Source organism: Branchiostoma floridae, chromosome 5, assembly GCF_000003815.2.
Source record: "Branchiostoma floridae strain S238N-H82 chromosome 5, Bfl_VNyyK, whole genome shotgun sequence".
Taxonomy (NCBI): domain Eukaryota; kingdom Metazoa; phylum Chordata; class Leptocardii; order Amphioxiformes; family Branchiostomatidae; genus Branchiostoma; species Branchiostoma floridae.
In genome coordinates this window covers 1,539,764-1,560,288 of record NC_049983.1, presented here as the reverse complement: position 1 = coordinate 1,560,288, position 20,525 = coordinate 1,539,764, and the positions used below count along the sequence as shown (strand labels likewise).

The following is a 20,525-nucleotide window of genomic DNA, read 5'->3' as shown; positions in this document are numbered from 1 at the left end:
TCCCCACACATGTAGGGCTTCTCACCAGTGTGCCTTGCTAGATGCCTGTCCAGAGTGGATTTCACAGCAGCAGAATAGTCGCACTGGTCACACTTGTAGGGCTTCTCTCTAGTATGAGTTCTCATATGCCTGGATAACTTAGACTTTTGATTTGTTCTGAACCCACACTCCCCACACATGTAGGGTTTTACACCAGTGTGTTTTACTGCAATATGGTTGTCAACAGTGGCCTTTCCTGCTGCAGTATAGTCACAATGGTCACACTTGTAGGGTTTTTCTCCGGTATGGGTTCTCATATGTCTGGATAGCGTACACCTCTGAACTGCCCTATATCCACAGTCATCACACATGTAGGGTTTATCACCTGTGTGTTTTGCTGCTACATGGAGGTCAAGGTTGGGTTTCCGCGCTGCAGAAAAGTCACACTGGTCACACTTGTAGGGTTTTTCTCCTGTATGGGTTCTCATATGTTGAAACAAAGAAAACTTACGAGCAGTCCCGAACCCACAACTGTCACACATGTAGGGTTGTTCACCAGTATGCATTGCTGTCACATGACGATTCAAACTGTATTTATACGCTGCAGAATAGTCGCACTGGTCGCACTTGTAGGGTTTTTCTCCTGTATGGGTTCTCATATGTTGGGATAAGGCTGACCTGTAAGCTGTCCTGTACCCACACTCCCCACACATGTAGGGTTTCTCACCGGCGTGTTTTCCTGCAATATGCTCTTCTAATGTGGGTTTCCGCGCAGCAGAATAATCACACTGATCACACCTGTATGGTTTCTCACCTGTATAGGTTACCATATGTACAGAATTTGTATTTGGAGCTGTGCTGCACCCAGAATCCTCACATGTGAAGTGTTTCTCACCAGAGTTCTTGACATCTTGTGCTATTCTCTGGTCACCAGCATTGCTTGTTTTGCTTTCGCAGTCAACCAGGGGAACCTCAGTGAGGGACCCATCGTAACAGTTCTTCTCCACTTTGGTGTGAGACCCATGTCCTACTGTTGCCATGTCTTAACTGAAACAATGAAGAAATCATTTTAATCAACTCATCGTGATATTTGAGCTATAAATAAATCAGATAACTTCAACCCAAGTTTGGCATGTTTTTTGAGAAAAAAATTATTTTTCATACTTTTCTTAGGTAGAGTAACGTCAGCAAATTCATTGTCAGTCCTTATAATCTACGCAACCCGTTAATTTTGCTCAGAACCTTTCTTATATCAAATAAAATTAATTCCACCCAAAAAGGAAAAAGGCAGGAATTCTGGTTATTAGACAACCAAGTGCTGTAGTACATGGATACAGTATGTTTCTTTAATAAAATTATAGCTGAGCCTTTAGCTATACTAAATTTAAATTCGATGCACACAACAGGTGCAGTAAAGAAACTGGGGGAAATCTTGACCCCCCCCCCCCCCCATACGTCTTTCTTTGCTTTCAAATGTCACCTCGAGGCTATTTCCGGTGAGGGGTGCGTAGGACGTAGGACGACCTGGCTAACTAACTCTCCCCCTGGTGAATATATCGTACAATCCCTAACAAGAAAATACGCGTACGCCCTCCGGAGTCTTCACGGATAATTTAACAGGCAACCATCGAAGGACAACGGGCATAAACAATGATGTGATAAAACGTCCTTGGTGTGAAATATCCCCACCTGCTCCTCGCGTGCCAACAGATCTGTGATAACTGGCTACTTTGTATGGGAATCAACTAACAGGGCGAGACTTTTTTTATTGCAACATATACATGGTGGCGACTCACTCAAGTCGTAACTTATATTAGTGCTGCCACCGAAAACGATTATAATGACAGGGATAGATATATATACATGAAAACAAAACAACAAATAAGCAAAGCAATAATGAACCAATGAAAATAAAAAGATATGAACAGAGGATATGATATTAAGGTCCCATTGATGTATTACTCCGAGTGGGTAATAAAAGAGATTCGAGCCAATATTTTTTTACAGTGGCATAAGATATATCATAAGGGGGAAGTTTAGCCGGCAGAGGAGTTTTATTTCACCGCCGGCTAAACTCCTTCCCCGGCTTATGAAAAAATATCTTATGCCACCGCAAGATCGCTTGGAAATTAGGTCTTACCTGCCTTCTAATGATGTTTTCCCTCACGTAAACCTGGACGCTGGCAGCTTTGTCTTTCAGTCGTATCACGGGGTCAGAGGTGAAGGTGAAGCAGGTCAAAGGTGAATGTACTCACTTTCCCAGAATCCATTTTTGTCTCCTGCCATCACGTTAGAGGGAATGTCAAAGACTCACCAATAGACGCTTGTTTATGGGTGAGGAATATAAAAATTAACATTTGTACATCTACGGTTATAGAGCACTGAACAAAGCCCCGGCGCGGAACATAACGCTCAGAGAGTGCATACTAAATTATTAATTTATCATGAATAATAAATCGGCCTTATCATATTTACGCACTAAGTGGTTATTACACGTCTAGTCATTCATGAATATATGTGTTAAAATTAAAATTTTTGAAGAATTTATTTAAAGATAACAAACAAGAAATATTAACATTGTATATTGCGAACAGGAAAGATTAATCTGATTCCTCAATTTTAATTACTCCTGTGACTTTCTTTCCGGAATTATCGGCAAAGTTTGCTTCATAAATAGTTTGTTCGTTTCGCCTAAGAAGAACCTCTTTAATGTGTAACTCGAATTCACAGGAATTTGATCTTCCATAGTTTTCAAGGGGTTTTGAAATGACGCACTAGGCAAAGGGTGATCGCATGTATGTTTGGTTTAACCCCATCCCAATTATTTCCATAATGTTCACATATAATCATTACATCTACATCTAAAGAATACCGAACAAAGCCCTTCGAGGGGGCATAACGCTCAGGCAGTTAATCAATGATAAACTATCTATCAGTTATCAAAGATAAAGTATCTTTTTGAGGGCACTGGTCAAGCAGATAAATATATGAGTAAACTTTGAAACTTTATTCAGAAAATACCTTGTAGTCAGAGGCTGAATTTGGTTTTGATTAATACAATAAATGCCAGTACCTGAAAGCTTGCACACATTAAAATCGTATTTTATGATACGTATATAATATCATATGATTAAAACTGTCACATAAACATCATCAAAACACCAGATAGTAGGGGACAGTGATTATTTTCATATAAGCATAAACAAACTATTGATAGAAAAATCGCAGATCGTCCATTCATGCCAAGTGACGCTACTTTTTTATTCCATTCAACTACGTGATTAAGAACTCTTCCATAACCTACATGGCGCGTCTTTTAAGTGTAAGTAATTTGTCACCATCGCCATTTTCAAAGCCATATGGGCAATGGAATGTCATCCACTGCATCTAGAGCACATTATTCAAAGTCGGAGCCCATCCCCCTCCTTTAACTTCCTTTTACCTTTCCAATCGTAATCACACTTGTAGGTTTTTTCTCCTGTATGGTTTCATATGTTTTGATAACTGAGCCTTTTGAACTGTCCTTTACACACACACACACTCCAAACATGTAGTTTTCCTCACCAGTGTGTCTCTTGAGATGGAAGTTCAAGCACGACTTATTAACTGTGGAATAGTCACACTTGTCACATTTGTAGAGTCTTTCTCCTGTATGGGTTCTCATGTGTTGGGCTAAGGGAGACTTTCGAGCTACCTGTACCCACACTCCCCACAAATGTAAGTTTATCACTGCTGTGTTTTACTAGATGACTGGTTAGATTGCTCAAACTTGTAGGGTTTTCGAAACTTTTCTCCTTTGTAGGCTTTTGCAACGGTGTGTTTTGCTAGATGACGATCCAAGTTGGATTTCAATGCAGCAGAATAGTCGCATTGGTCACACTTGTATGGTTTCTCTCCGGTATGGCTTCTCATATGGTAGGACAAACCACACCTTTGAGCTGCTCTGTACCCACACTCCCCACATATGTAAGGTTTCGCACCTGTATGAATTACTAGGTGGTTCTTCAAAGCGGATTTAGTAGCTGCAGAATAGCCACACTGATCACACTTGTAGGGTTTTTCTCCTGTATGCGTTCTCAAATGTCCAGATAGGCTAGATTTCCGAGCAGTCCTGTATCCACACTCCCCACACATGAAGGGTTTGTCGCCTGTGTGTCTTGCTGCTATATGGTTGTCCAAAGTTAGTTTTTGTGCTGCAGAATAGTCACATCGGTCACATTTGTAGGGTCTTTCACCTGTGTGGTTTGTCATATGTTTGGACAAGTTAGATTTATGAGCCGTCCTGTACCCACACTTCCCACACATGTAGGGTTTCTCACCAGTGTGTCTTAATGCTATATGAATGTTCAAATGTCCTTTCTGTGCTGCAGAATAGTCACACCGGTCACATTTGTAGGGTCTTTCGCCTGTATGGGTTCTCATGTGTTGGGACAATCTAGACTTCATACCTGTCACGTAACCACAGAATCCACATATGTAGGGTTTCTCACCAACGTTGTTTAAGCTGACTTTCTTTGCTGCCATTACGTCTTCTGCGTCGTTTCTTTTGCTGTCAGAGGCAACATGAGAAACCCCGGTGGGAGACCCGTCATTGATTTCGTTGGGAGCCTGACGTTTTATGGTTGCCATGTCCAACCTAAAGACAAACAGAAAAAAGGAAAAATTAAAACTTGACACTGAAAATAGAACATTTCTAGTTCCAACTTAATCATAGGATTTTTCCTCTACACATTACATCGAATTTCAACTCCACAAATTAAGACCTACTTTAATGTGTATAGCGTGTATATAGTGATCATTTGTATTGTTTTACCCAGCAGGGCTGGCTCTTTGTAATAGCTTTACGTTATTTGTATAAACTTCTACGTAGAGTTCCCATATTAGATCATATTAAGTGCTGAGTAAGAATGGTGCCGACTTGTCTTAAACTATGTGCCGAGTTGTCCCAGATAAGGAGTTGTAACCTAGTCCATAATAAGTCCGTAATAGAACCGGCATAACAGTTCAGACTATTTTCGTTGGGTGACCGAGGTTCCACGGTTGCCATGTCCAACCTAAAGACAAAAAGAAAATAGAAGGAAAATTCAAACCTGACACCAACAATAGAGCATTTCGAGTTCTAACTTGATCCAGCCATAGAATCTTTCCTCTACACATTAAGACCTACTTCAATGTGTGTAGTGGCTATGCAGTGATCCTTTGTGTTCGCCAAGGCCATGCCAGTAATAATTGCAAGGCTGGCTCTTTGTAATAGCCACAAGCTAGTTGAGTATCCTTGGCTGCACGTATTGAACAGCCAAACAAATAAATGATTAATACTGTGACAGTGATAATGCCAAACAACTTTTATATGGATAGCCTTGTAACATTGCTTTTATCACAGATAATATCTTAAGTTATTATTTGCGTTATTTGTATTACCTAGTACGAAGAGAACACATATTAGCCCTATCCAGACTGGGCTTTTTGGGCCTTCCCTGGCCTGAGGGGGGGTGGCTCATTCGACCCCCCCTTCGTATTTTCAAAACGGCTTACTGTACGATCACCAAATTTGCAGGGGAGATTGTGCTAATCGAGTTTTATAATTTCTGAAATTTTTATATCATTATGATGAAATATGACGTAAATATGACGTCATTAATTGGTATTTTTGGCTAAAACAGGGAATTTCCATAATACCTAAATATCTCACTCAAAAAGTTACCAATAAAGGTTTCTTATTAATATTTAAGTGTTATAAGACTTCTGTTGTCAAAAGCCAACGCAACGACGTCAAAATGATGTCATAGAATTACGTCATCTGTAGTTTAGCTATCCGCCATCTTGGATTATCAACCTCAAATTTTTCAAGATAAATTTTTTCAAGATATAACGCTAAAACCCCATTGAAATGGATTAAAAACGTTCACATGAATGTTTTCTGTAAGAAAATACCACATAGTAATGACATCTGAGTGAAAATAAGCTTGTTATACTTTAAATCATGATATTGTCGGCCATCTTGGATTTTGACCAATTACGTCATCTCATTAGCAGAATTTATGAATATTTTATTATAAATGTCTAGCTAAGATGTGTCAGATATTAAAGATATATGAAAAGAAGTTTAGTTTAGCAAGAAAATCTTAAAATACCATTGTTTAAACCAAAATTAGTGATTTTTGAAAAATTTGCCTTCCAGAAACCCGTTGCCATGGCAACACGAAAAATCATAAACATACTCAATTTTTTTAAATTGTTGCCAACAATATTTTAGGAAAACTCACCAAGTTTGGTTGTTCTAGCACAAGCCGTTTGGGAGTTATAGTAGGTCAAAGTTGGCGCAGGCACTTTTAGCCCCCCCCCCCCCCCTCCCCAGTCTGGATAGGGTTAAGTGCTGAGTAAGTATGGTGCCGAGTTGTCCAAGGTGCTCGGATGTCTGAGGACCATTTGTACAACCCATTATGCAGATGCATGTATCTCTCAAGGTTTTCTGTGCATTGTAACCGTTTATAGATTATTCATTGCATATTGTGCAGTTAACAGCCCCGCCCATAATGATAGCCCCCGGCTAGTCGGGTAGCCCTGGCTTTATGTCTTTTCACATAACGAGATACATGCAAACCAAATAGAAGCGGACTTCCTATGTACATCAAGCTTAACCTAAAACAATCATGACATGCTTCTCGATTTAAAGGAAAAGTAGCTTTTCTCAAATTGCTAGACCTTTTCTAAATCCTAGCTCAGAATTTTTCCTAGAATCATTGAATGCACTCTCTTAGGACAAATAATGGTTTCGTGTATCCCCTTCCCCCCAAAAAATATAGCCTCCATCAAGCGTTTCTACGAGGGTCGTAGAATTCGGCAAAAAAATCGGGAAATTGGGCAGGGGAGTCAGTCCATGCTAAGGTTAATGTTTCCCGTGCGCGGCCGGCCAATAGTCCCCTCGCAAATTATTCTCCTAATGATAGCCAGCGCAGTCAGTCTGGTAGCCACTACTCAAAATAGCTCATTCTTTGATCTCAAGTGTTAACCTAATTTCATTGATTTTCCACATTTAAACGTAATGTCGCGTTGTTATTTGTCAGTATCATATAAGCCCTTCCCAACCAGCATGTTGCATGCATGTAGGTGGTGAGAACTGGCGAGTACATTTGGCTTCAACCCTCCCTCTTCATATTGCCACAATTTTCGCATCTTACTATGATCTTTTCCCCCAACAGTGACCAGAAACTCTTAGAATATGTATCTAAATACTTTTGATATTGATTGTTACTAAGCCTTACCTGCTTCCTATGGTGAATTTTGCCTTACGTCGACCGGGACTCGGGCTGAGTTGTTCTTTGTCTTTTGTCTGTTTTGTTGACGCTACAGGTCAATACCCTGTGACGTCATAGGTGAAGGCCTCGTACCCAATTATGCCATTCCGTCTGTTGTTATTCTGTATAAATAGGCAACTTTTATGGGCGCAAATCCAATAAAGAAACAGTTTGTTTGGCGATGTTCTACTTTCTTTTGCAAAAGCTCTTTTTAGTAAACTATTTTAAAAAAGATGTCCCCAAAAAATCGATGTTTATGGCATCTATAGCACTTATTTACTAACCGCAAGGGGCGCTCTGCTTCACCGAGCCACTGGCCGCATTATGTAAGACAAACAGACGTACTTGTCCGAAACTCGCTCGAATGCTCAAATGCCGAAGAAAAACTGTCGAAAAACATAAGTTATTGCACACTTGTACAAATCAATTGTATCACCTGTTTGTTTTTGTATGTTATAAGATATACTACATTTAACATAAATGCCTGCCAATAGTACAATGCGCTGTATAGATCGAGCTCAGATGAATATGCGGTATATCTATGACTTATACTTAATCTTCAATATTCTCGTGCAATAGTTTCACATGAAAATCTTACAGGGTTGTCCGATTGTTAGCTACATCATCAGTCGACTGTATATGCAGTACACAGCAGATGGTGATGGCAAAATGCCGTATCTTGGTGCACAATCACTGACCATGCTGTGCAATAAACATACAAAAATATATAATGTCGAATACGCCAGTGATACTGTCAATCCGAACAGTTTTAATGCATCTAAGATCCTTTCCTATCCAGTCAAATACGTGCATTTTGCTGTACATAGAAGGGAGTATAAAACTTATGTTTATGGTTTTTCCCAATCAAATATGTTGGAATTTCTCATTTCTATTCCAAATACACGCGATGCAATCAAAAAACACCCATCCCATACAGAATATCAATACCTGATGAAGACTAAATATCTATGTCCCAACTCTAAATATTATCTAAAATCATATGTTGACAATTCGAGTAAACCAGCAAGTCTCATATTTTTCTGACTCATATCTATCCTCATCCCTGCCTACCTGTCGAGTATCAGCACCGTGGACAGCTGCTGACCGATGCTGGTCAGCTGCCGGGGGACATTATAGGCTTCTTGGAGGGAGGTATAACCTATGAATAAAGAGACTCTTCTTGCAAAAACATTGCTTTAATCATACAGACGTTTAGGTAATAGTCGTGTTAAGCAATGGCTAGTTTTTTTTCTTCATACAGTGATGAACCAACCTGATGGAACTATCATACAAGCGTCACTCTTATAGCGTCATTCAGATAAGCGTCACTTCTCTATATAACTAGTTTCGAATTCACTTCTACGACGACACTCCTAAGCCGTATAGGGCCCACGGCGTAGTCATTGGTTGAAAAGTTTGCAATGCGTGGGTAGAACTCGAAGATTTGTCTGCCACTTGCAGAAAAACAATATGCCATTCTCCCTGCGTCATACCCCGCTGATCCTTCCATATAAGGGCAAGAACTTCAGGTCTTCTCTCAGACAAATCGCGGTATCTTTTTCTCTATTCATGAATCTTAGACGTTAGCTGTCGTAGACTGCGCACTCTTTGTCACAGTCCAGCAGACATGTACGAGCAAGCAGAGCCTGTTACGACCCAATCCTCTGGGTCCCAAAGCGGCCAAACTAGCGGGGTGCCGCCCAAACCCCCTCCTTTACTTCAGGGTGGTTCCCGCGGGCGTGTCCTTCTTGAAAAGGGTGCTGACAAGTGGCAAGGAGACCGAGACATGTCCACAGACATTTACGAAGAAGCCGAGGCCGTAAAACGTTACGCCACGTCTGCAGGTTGCTTTTTTCTTTGTATTTTGCTTCTGCATATTGGACTCTTTCCTGTTTACAATCAGAACGTTTTTTTTTTTATATTGTAGATATGATACGTTTCTTGTATCATTTCCGATAACCTGACGGGAGGATCACGGTGAAGGACGGATAATATTTAAACAGCTAGAAAGGACGGTATTTGCTTAGGAGCAAATTCAGCTATTTTCACTCCGCCCTCCTCCTTGCAAAAATGGACTGTTCCAAAATAGAATTTGAAAAAAAAATCCCGTGTAAGAATGACTACGGTGCTTTCATACTAGTACTGTACTGTAATCACACTTTTTATCGGTTACAGCACTCATGCAGCACGCTAGGGTTTCATACGTTATTTCGCAAATGGAAATTGTGTCGTATTTTCTCTACAGATTCATATTATGCGTATGGCTGGCTGTATATGATAAATTTATCGAACAAACACTTTACTTCCAACACTGAATTAAATTATAGGGACTTACCCCTCTATGAAAATAAAATTGTTTGCACCCCCCAATTTAACCCTATCCAGACTGGGGGGGGGGGGGGGGGGTCGGCTTAAAGTGCCTGCAATTATGACTCCATCAATTTTATTAAATTGGCCGGACCCAAGAAAAAAGGGTATTCTCAGAAAACTTCAAGTTATGCTACAAAAATGTAACAACAAGTGCAGATAACAAAATAATAATGTTTATTACGACTTGTGTTGCCAATAGCAACATAAAAATGACGTCATGCACATCTAAGATACGAATTGGGCTCCGCCATATTATATCCACCACCTTGAATTTTTCTAAATCCTTTTTTTTGCAACAAATAATCACAAAGGGCAATTGAAATAGACTAAATTCATTCATTTAGATGGTTTTTGATGAAAAAATACCAGGTAGTTACAAATTTTAAGGGATAATTAGCTTGTTATTCTTGATCTGGCCATACAGTCCGCCATCTTAGATTTTGGGCTAATGACGTCATCATGGTAGGATTGCTAGTACTAGTAGTAGAGCAATCGTGTGGAATTACACTGAAGTAAAGGAAGTGACCCTTGACCTCCACCGTGCGACATCCGCCGCCTGGGTCGGCAGGGATCGTATTGCGCTTATCTTTTCATCCAAAAATTTCCTGATTTTAGTTGTCATCAAGAGCTTCAACCTAGTGTATAACGTGTCTGAAATACCGAGGCACACGATTCTGCAAGCAAACGACGTGGGACCGCCGGATTGGTCAGGGAATCGGCCGGTAAAGCGCATCACCATGACGGGCGAGCTGTTCGAGCACCACGCCATCGACCTAGCTACTTGCAACGGTCAGCAGCTCGCTTTACCCGGGGTTCCGAAACATCACGTCACTGAAACTCGGACTCAGAAGACCTTGCAGATTCCACGGGGGACATATCCGCTATCATCGGGGCCGTACAGTCTAACCAGAGACCAAACGGCGACTGGAACGACCGCCCCCAACCCCAACAATTTCCATCGAACTCTCGCGAAATTTCGCGCCCTTCTCGTTCTCGCGAGGCGTCCGTGCTCTCGGCAGCCATGTTCATATCGGCAGCAACTTCGTCAACATCTCGAACTTCTTTGCCCCTCAGCCTTTCCCCCTCCCATCCGTACCCACAGAGACCCAGACAGTAGGAAGTTGGTGTGCACCTACAGCAGCATGCTGAAGACCCTCGGGACCCCCCACTTTGCAGTCCTCCAGCTAGAGCTACGCGCCGTTGCATCCGCTCTCGGGCTAGCCTCTTACTGTTTAACACTGCTCGCAAGTGCCAGGCGGAGTCTTGCAGTGCGATCTTCACCAGCTCGGGCCTGCACCCCTGACACTACTGACTCTGTGTTCCTTCATCGTCGACAACACAAGGATACCAGCTGCAGCGGTGTGCTGAAGACCCTCAGGACCCCTCACTTCGCAGCACTAAGCTTGACTCTCCGCGCCGACGCATCCGTTCCCGGCCCGAGTCTACGTTGTTCCAAACGTGACCGGCAGCGTTCTACATGGCGTTCTTCATCAGCCCTGGACTGTTTCTCTGAAACTCGAACTCTAGCCATTTATTTTCTACTCTAATACTAAATACTTCCCTATCCACACAATTTCCGCTACGCGGTTTGGGGCCACCTCACTACGCTCGGCTTGGCCGTTGATGTCTTTGCACAACCTTTAAGCCTCTACGCACAGAGCAGAATAAAGACATCACATATGCCCCAAACCGCGTAGCTTTCTCCTTGTGTCATCTTGGAGTACGTAAGAGTAATTATGGTAGGATTGCTAGTACTAGTAGTAGAGCAATCGTGTGGAATTACACTGAAGTAAAGGAAGTGACCCTTGACCTCCACCGTGCGACATCCGCCGCCTGGGTCGGCAGGGATCGTATTGCGCTTACCCGCCATCCCACCCTTCTTGCATTGAATGTATACTTTCGAAGAATGTGCACCATTTGTTACACTTAAGTACTACATGCATTTGTTCATAAACAGCGTCGTTTGTTATACTTCAGTAGTCGCCAAGACCCTGGTCTTAGGCCGTTGATGTCTTTGCACAACCTTTAAGCCTCTACGCACATAGCAGAATAAAGACATCACATATGCCCATCAAATTAGCATAATTTATTGATACATAATTATGAAAGATATGCTAAATAGTATAAGATTTTATTTATGTAAAAAAATAGCAGCAATATAGCAGATAAATGTGAAAAATAAATTGTTAGAACCAAAAATAGTGATTTTTGGCAAAACTGCCTGTCAACAAACGGTTGCCATGGCAACACGAAAAAGATTGAAAATTTGTCAATGTTCGTAAAATTGTTGCCAACAATATTTTAGGAAAACTCATCAAATTTAGTGGCTCTAGCGTAAGCCGTTCTGGCGTTATAGGACATCAAAATTGCCGCATGCCTCAAAAGCCCCCCCCCCCCCCCGGTCTAAATAGGGTTAATATCTAACGCATCTTAGTTGAACATTAAATATTCATAAACTATGTAGAGGAACGATGTAGAGGAGTTTCTTTAATAATCGCGACAGGTGAAAGAAGGAAAAAAAAGAAGAAACATTTCGAACATAATATGTTCACTCAGTACCTTACCTACGGTACGCCGAGTAAAAAAAAATAAACAACTATCTCTAACAGACCGCACGTATCCGGGTGGGGCAAGCGGCCTCCGTACTTTCGGCAGCTTCTACGGCTCCCACTGCTACTACTTGGCGGCCGGCATTGCTGTGCTGCTGGGTCTAGTCGCTGTCGGACTCGCCCCTCTGACCTTCATCAATAAGAAGGTGAACACTGTATTGAATGTTCAAAGTGTCATTATCTTTTCATTACAGTAGTTTTGTTTCTTAAATAAATTGTAATTGAACTTCTGTAGTTGATACGTTTAAGTCTGACATCCTGAACCGTCTTTAGGAAATATCGGAACTGACCATCACCGTTGACGCCTTGAAACGTGACCTGGACAACGAGCGGAACCTGTATGCCGCTTTAGAGCAGTGTCTTCGCGAGATGAGCAAGTCACCAGGCAAGTTGGAATGACCGTAGAAGCCTTTAATTTAAAAGACAGAATGTTTTGAAGATTTTTGATTAGTGATGTTTTGAAAATATAGCCCGTAATTGTAGTTTTACTTCCTCAGGACCACCCGGATGTCCAGGAGAAAAGGAAGTCATGGTGCCAGTTGACCCTGTGTCTGCCAAGCCACCCGGAGAAAAGGAAGTCATGGTGCCAGTTGGCCCTGTGTCTGTCGGGCCACCCGAAGAAATGAGAGTCATGGGGCCAGTTGGCCCTGTGTCTGCCGGGCCACACGGAGAAAATGGAGTCATGGGGCCAGTTGGCCCTGTGTCTGCCGAGCCACCCGGAGAAAAGAGATCTAGAGTCATGGGGCCAGTTGGCCCTGTGTCTGCCGGGCCACCCGGAGAAAAGGTAGGCATGGGGCTAGTTGGCCCTGTGTCTGACGTGCCACCCGAAGAAAAGGGAACCGTAGGGCCAGCTGGCGCTGTGGGAAAGGACGGGCCGCCCGGACAAGTTGGGGCTCGAGGGCTGAAGGGACCCATCGGGCCGCCCGGTCCAACAGGGATGCCCCAGTCCCCAAGCCCTGCCGGGCCGGCTGAACATGCAGGTGAGACACACATTTCAGCACCAACGAAAGCTTAATGTGTAATTCTTTATCCATTTTATTTCTCAGAATTTAAAAAAAAAATATTTTACACCAAAGGACCTTGCAGCATGGTATCTCTCTCTTGTTTAGTCTTTCTCGCTCTCTAAGTACATTTTTCTCCCTTGCAGTATATAGTTAACAGTACATCCAAAGTTACTGCAAATCTTTTTTTAGCATCTTGCCCCGAAGAGTACAAAATGAGGCGCGGAATCTGCTACAAGGCCTTCAACACGCGTAAGACTTTCAGCGATGCGGCCGCGGCCTGTCGTGAAGACGGCGGCACCCTCGCCATGCCCCGAGACGCTGACACCAACGACTTCGTGGTCTCCTTGTACAAGTCCATGCGCGACAATTATACATTCTGGTTGGGCCTGCACCGTCAGCGCGAAAAGGGGACCTTTGAGTGGGTGGACGGTTCTGCACTTGGTGACTACAACTCTTGGTTTCTGGGAAAACCGAATGGTCCTGGTGATTGCGTTTCTTACTCCCTATATCGGAAAGGCAAGTGGATGAACTGGCGATGTACCGGCTTTTTTAACTTCATCTGCCAAGTTGCTCCAGGTACGTCATGTGAGGCTGCCATTAATCGGGATTCATCTAATGTTATGGTCCAGAAGTGCTGTAGTTATTTACTACTATTCACTGTTTATTTGTGAAACTCAGAAATTCACATAGTTTAAATTTAGTCAAAGTGCCGCTTATCTTTTCAGCACGACGATAAACAGATTCCCGCCACCACTGTTCATCTGTTTTCTGTGTCAGCTTCAACTGGGCAACTGCAGTTCCGTCAGCGAGCACCAGTCGGCACCTGTTATGCCCACACTGTCCTTGTTGAATGAGAAAAAATATGAAAGAGTAATAACATCACCTAGATAAAGCGATGCAGTAGCGGAAAATGAACTATGGGCAAACAGATCTGTCCTGTTGTTATCCGTCTGATAGGAACAATGTTTTCGTCAAGTCAAGTCCTACTAGTTGCTTGATGAGTTGACTTAAACACCTGTGGGTTATGTACTTTCCACTGCTCGGTACGGAAATAAGCTTACGCAAATATTCACAATCCGCTTAAAGAATAAACGTGATCTATGTCGGAGTTAGCTGAGGTACATCCACGGTTGAACGAACACTCTTCGTCATGTCGTCAGTGTAAACAACCGAAGAAATCTCGACAATCGGTATGCCTCTTGCAGAAAAAAATGCCATTAAAATAAGAGCCAAATGTTGTATCATCTGTTAAGTCTGGAGTTGTAGATGACATATACGATATACAATAGTATATGTAACACGGATGCCTACCGATGGCACACTGTGCTATACAAGTCGAGCGCACATCTGTTGAGTCTGCTTGATATAATGTGGTATATCTAATACCTTATCTTCATCATTCTGCTGCAATAGTTTGACGTGAAGATATTACGAGACTGTCCGATTGTTTGGTACAGCATCAGGCCTTATTAGTCGGCTGCAGATGCTGAAGACAGCAGATGGTGATGGAAAGAATGACTTCTCCTGGTGCACCACTAGTGGCCCTCGTGAGCAATGGGCATTAAGAAAGGCCGAACACGCTACAGACATTTTAGTAATAGTTATAGTGCATCTAAGATCCTTCTCTATGTATGCTGCAAAATACAGAAAAGAGAATAAAACAGCTCTGTCTGACTTGACTTGTCTGAATATTTCAGTATATCACACAACAGGTACACTAGAAAAAAATATGGCCTCCTTCGAGCAGTATCGACCATGGTAATATCCGGTTCTTATTATAAGTCCTAAATCGCTGAAATAACCTGTTACATTGAAATAGTCTATTGCATACACCCTGAGTACCTGAAGCTTCCACCCACTGTTGAAATAGATACAGCTGAAAACAAGATAACTGGGGGAATTGACCTGAAATTCTTCGTAGCAATTGCCACATAGTTGTTCTCATTCCTGTGGAAATAAGGGTTGTCTTTTACTGGATCTACTACCAACTTAATTATGTGTACAACTGCCTGTTGTTATAATCTTCGTAAAATGATCATCTTTAACTAACTCACTCTCATCCTACTACTAATATTGTGTTCGAAACTTCTCTCATTTATGTTTGTTTATAATAGGGAGAGGGGCCTTAAAAGACAAGATGGCGAATGTTTAAGCTAAAACTTGATGTTGTGCTTGTCGGGCAGGCGATACGCCGCCATTAAAACACTGAACAGAAGGATGAGGAGTGTCCCCTTGAAAGTCGAGAAATGTCCCATTTTCTAGAGAAGTGTGCACATTCGAGGGGAATGTCAGAATTCGATGGGTTGGGGTGTAGTTGCATCTTTGTTAGATTCCTGACATAATAAGATGAGAAAAATCCATTTCGTTTTGATCGACAGTCGGTGCAGTGTATTTTTTATCTGGGTAATCAGGAGACGATAAAAAGTTGCATATGACACCCATACTTCGTTCAGCGTGTCCTGGTTACCCTATCAGCACAGTACGACCGACTGTCGATCTATAACCCTATGTCAGTGGTTTTAATTTGATTTATTCGGCTGTATAATCATGAAACAGCTAGGGCTACTCAGCTAAACGGAGGCTATTATCAAGGGTTAGCCTTTATTTACAACTAACAGAGTAAATGAATAATCAAGACCATTCGGTTTGTATCTTGATTAGAGAATACTTCAGCGGTAATGGAGTTCCCGTGTTTGAGGAGAGCTATTACGTTACTTATTCAAAACATAATCTTTAAGGCTAAAACAAAGGCTGCTCAACTGTGGCTGCAGTCTGAAATATCCATTCCAGTAAGTGTGCGTCAGTACAAGTTAAAAATATAATAACAAGGTGTGTTCAATAGACATGTACGTGTTGTGGTCTTATTGTTCGATCGAGGGTTTCTCAGTGATATGTTGAAAATACAAGAAGTGAAAGGGTGTTGGGCATTATCATTCATTAGTCCAACGGTCGGTTCCCAAGAGTCAGACTAATTCTGCTTGATCAAAATCATCGTATCCATACTCTATTTTCCCACCAACTTGCGGCGTGTCTATTGCTAGTAACTCACATCTATGAGGTTTTTTTTAGGCAGAATGTTTTTTTTTATATGTAGGGATAGATGGGACTTGGAGGCCGTTCTGAAGTCGCACTTGTCACACCTGTAGGGTTTCTCCCCGGAGTGTTTACTTATGATGTGTTGGTCCAACCGGCATTTCTGTGATGCTGAATAGTCGCACTCATCACACTTATGTGGTTTCTTACGCGGGGATGGCTTCTCACCAGAATGTTTTTTAATATGTTTGTAAAAATGGGAGCTATCAGCCGTCCTGTATCCGCACTCCCCACACATGTACGGTTTCTCACCGGTGTGCTTTACCATGATGTGCCGTTCTAAACAAGCTTTATCCGCAGCAGAATACTCGCACAGATCACAGTCATAAGGTTTTTCACCTGTATGTGTTCTCATATGCCTCAATAAGGCGGGCTTTGTAGTCGTTCTGTGTCCGCATTCTTCACATATGTAGGGCTTCTCACCAGTGTGCGTTCTTAGATGGTGGTCCAATGCAGATTTGTGTGATGCAGAAAAGCCACACTGATCACATTTGTAGGGTTTTTCTCCTGTATGCCTTCTGATGTGTCGAGAAAGGTGGGACCTGTCGGTCGCTCTGTACCCACATTCCTCACACATGAAGGGTTTCTCACCAGTATGTGTTCTTTTATGTAAGATAAGGGAAGATCCTTTTGCTGTCCTATATCCGCACTCTTCGCACAGGTATGATTTTTCTTTCGTCTGTTTTGTATGGATGTGCCGGTCAAACTGGTATTTCCTTGCAGTACAAAAGCCACACTGGTGACATTTGTAGGGGTTGTCATGCTTTCTCATATGTAGAGATAGACGGGACTTGGAGGCAGTTCTCAAGTCGCACTTGTCACACCTGTAGAGTTTCTCCCCGGAGTGTTTACTTATGATGTGTTGGTCCAACCGGCATTTCTGTGATGTTGAATAGTCGCACTCACCACACTTATGTGATTTCTTACGCGGGGATACCTTCTCACCAGAATGTTTTTTCATATGTTTGTAAAAATGGGAGCTATCGGCCGTCTTGAATTCACACTCGCTACACTTGTAAGGTTTCTCACCCGTGTGTTTTACCATGATGTGCCGTTCTAAACTAGCTTTCACCCCTGCAGAATAGTCGCACAGATCACAGCCGTAAGGTTTTTCACCTGTATGGGTTCTCATGTGTTGGACTAGCAAAAGCTTTGTCATCGTTCGGTGTCCACACTCTCCACACATGAAGGGTTTCTCGCCAGTGTGCGTTTTTAGATGGGTGTTCAAAGCGGATTTCTGTGCTGCAGAATAGTTGCACTGGTCACACTTGTAGGGTTTTTCTCCTGTATGGGTTCTTATATGTCGGCAAAGGTGGGCCTGGCATGATGTTCGGTACCCACACTTCTCACACATGTAGGGTTTGTCAACACTAGTTTTTGCTGTCCGTTGATTGTCCAAACGGCATTTTTGAGCCTCAGAATAGTCATCCTGGTCAGACTCGAAAGAGATTTCTTCCGTATCGGTTCTCTTATGTAGGGCTAAGTTACATTTTCTAGCCGTCCTGGATCCACATACATCACACATGTAGCGCGTCTCACCTGTCTGTTTAACCACACGCTTTTCAACACCCTGAACTTGGGTAAAGGACCGAGGTACAAGGCATGAGCCTAGGGTACTTCCCTGTGAGGTTGATGTGTTGTCAGGATGGAGAAAGTTCACATCACACGTTTCCTGTTGCAGGCCCATGGTTGTTGTCATGGTCACCCTGCTGTCACTGTCCTTCCCAGGGTGTTCGGCGCGGTCCATCTCCTTCCCTGGATTTCCAGTGTTGTTCATCTCCTTCCCAGGATCTACAGCACACCGTTTACTACCGAAACATCCAAGGCTGGAATCGTTCTGTATGAATAGTCAAACAACTAATAATTATTTTATCTGATAAAGTGTCACATTATACACTTTACACATTTTTATTTTGCTGAAAGCCCATATACAGGCGGTGAGCTGGTGATATGTTAGAATATTGGAGGTGGATATCACACACGTGACAGGTAAGGGTTTTCACCTTATTCTTGTGGTGTCCCTATAATTTTTCTCTATGTGGATTTTAAGGATTTAAGTACACCAAGGGTACCCTTACTCTTACCCCCCACCGTGTCAGAGTTTTTAAAATGAAGTTGACACGTAACCGGAAGAAGACGAAGAAGAAGATTTCTAACCGTAAACTGAAGGTACAAATCGATATTGGGCAGCCGGTACATCACTCATTAGTTTTCATGCCCCCCCCCCCCCCCCCCTCCAACTACCGATCGTACAGGTCAGACATCGAAGTTAGGGCTGCCCATTGACAAGCATGTTGAAATACACTGAATGAAGGCTTCAAAAAAGTACTAACCCATAGTTCAATCTTTAAAATTCTTCTCCACCAGAAAGTCACTTGGGTCTAGTTTATAAGCATTCAAAGAAAACAGAGGGTTGTTTGGCTCATTCTCGGAGAAAAGCTCGCTCTATGAAAGAAACCTCACCTTTGACCCATTTTCCCTCCTGATACAACCAGTAGCACCCTGTAACTAAAACCTGTCCTTACACCAGCTGAACTGTTGAACTGAACAAATTTTGACCCAAACAGGAAAGCTTAGACCCTACCTGTCTCTTCTAACTCAAAAAGTCTCCAGATTGGGCAAAAATTTTCAAGGAAAAGAAGGATTTTCAAGGATTTTAAGTCACACCCAAATCGTCTTCCCATTTTTTGCCCTCTACCGCGCAACGCAACTCTGACGTCAGCCCTACACATACCTCTATAATTCTAATTTACCTCCGAAAAAGTATGAACAAGCACCAACCAGGAAGCATTAACGACACTCACATTGCTTACCTGTAGGTCTATGGTGGAAAGCGCTCTCCGCGTCCTCTGAAATTCTTTAAATACCGCGTCAGTTTGGAGGAGATGATTGCAATGTCGACGACATAAAACAAAATGGCGGACGGAGGTCATCAACGGAGCAAAGGTTAGAGGTCACAAACCTAATGTAAACTTGCCAAATGGGACAAATCGCAGTCCGCCGCATAGCGCTCTGCTCTCGTGGTTTTGAGCCTATCAAATACTCATATTCATATTCCTGAAGCAGAGGCTTCGGTTGGGGCGATATATAGCAGTGGCTTGGATCTTCCTAAAAGAAACACAGTCGTAGAAAACGATTGGGCATACCTCTTTATATCATACACTGGTTAGGCAATGGAGTAAGATATACCAGACAATAGTAACAAATTCACACACCAATTCAGTACACCACGTAAAGTGCTTTCCACCAGGGATCTGGTCCTTCTCAATTCGGTGCTCTTTGTAACAAATTTTATGTATGTTATGTAAACATACGTGTGAGTCCAAAACAAGATGACTGTTTGTGAAGCATTGCTGTCAACAAAAATGGTGGTCTCTTGTGACGACTGACCTATTGTAAATGTTTCTCATTACTTTTAAAGGAGAACCTCATTTGGAAAAGTAGATGTCAGCTGATCATAATCTCTACCAAAATAACAATGCGTTCGAAATATGAAAGTCTTAGCAAAGAAAGTTATTGTAGCATTTTTCATAAATTATGTAAATGAGACCCTAATTTACGTAACTTGGATCTGATAAGGCTATGATTGTCACAAGAATAAAATTATCGTAATCTAACACTATGCTATTATATCGATTCCTTATTAATTATGCAAATAAGTTAATAAATAACGATTTGCATAACTGATGTCTATTGATATTTCTCTCTTTTTTCAGTTACACGTGCCATATGTTATATGCTTGAGTGGCCTTTATGAAATGCTGTGGATTAATTAAATGTCCTCATTTATTATGCAAATAAGCCCTTGGCTTGCTTTAATAGTCCTTAATTATGGAAGGCGCCTTCAAAGTTATCTACATATTAAAAATCCCGACAATCCTTCAAGCCTTTCCAAAGTTACTTTCCTTCAAAGAGATGATGCAACTGCGCACGCGCGGATGAATTGCTGTGCAATTCTGGGAATATTTGCCAATCGGACAGATACAGTTAGGCTACACTTTTTTTTTCAGTAACATATGCCATATGTTGAGTATCCTATTATGAAATATTGTGAATTTATAAACTGTTCTCATTGATTATGCAAATTAGCCCCTGATTTGCATGATTAGCATATATTATGTAAGATATATCGACTAACATGTATAGACCAGCTTGCTCGTGATGTGGGGTTG

At 42.1% G+C, this 20,525-nt stretch overlaps 2 protein-coding genes across 2 annotated transcripts; both read right to left on the bottom strand.

Annotated features, from left to right (window-relative positions):
• Positions 1–3,705: 3,705 nt before the first annotated feature.
• LOC118415473 (zinc finger protein 239-like) lies at positions 3,706–7,282 on the bottom strand. Its single transcript, XM_035820127.1, has 2 exons — positions 7,245–7,282; positions 3,706–4,615 (listed from the first exon to the last, which is right to left on the bottom strand). The coding sequence occupies exon 2, from the start codon at positions 4,606–4,608 to the stop codon at positions 3,706–3,708; it is 903 nt and encodes a 300-aa protein (XP_035676020.1). The 5' UTR covers positions 4,609–4,615; positions 7,245–7,282.
• A 9,015-nt stretch (positions 7,283–16,297) lies between these two features.
• LOC118415472 (zinc finger protein 135-like) lies at positions 16,298–18,130 on the bottom strand. The gene is made up of 3 exons (XM_035820126.1): positions 18,019–18,130; positions 16,619–17,595; positions 16,298–16,513 (listed from the first exon to the last, which is right to left on the bottom strand). Exons 1-3 carry the CDS (start codon positions 18,128–18,130, stop codon positions 16,298–16,300), a joined length of 1,305 nt encoding a protein of 434 aa, XP_035676019.1.
• Between the last annotated feature and the right edge of the window lie 2,395 nt (positions 18,131–20,525).

What these genes read in the sequence shown, in the direction of transcription:
- LOC118415473 (XM_035820127.1), bottom strand. Translation starts at nt 4,608, where the DNA reads ATGGCAACCATAAAACGTCAGGCTCCCAACGAAATCAATGACGGGTCT.
- LOC118415472 (XM_035820126.1), bottom strand. Translation starts at nt 18,130, where the DNA reads ATGAACAACACTGGAAATCCAGGGAAGGAGATGGACCGCGCCGAACAC. An exon ending in GGGCCTGCAACAGGAAACGT is followed by an intron (nt 17,596 to 18,018) that starts GTGATGTGAACT and finishes ACTATTCTGCAG; the next exon opens with CACAGAAATCCGCTTTGAAC. An exon ending in GTTTAGAACGGCACATCATG is followed by an intron (nt 16,514 to 16,618) that starts GTAAAGCACACC and finishes TCTGGTGAGAAG; the next exon opens with CCATCCCCGCGTAAGAAACC.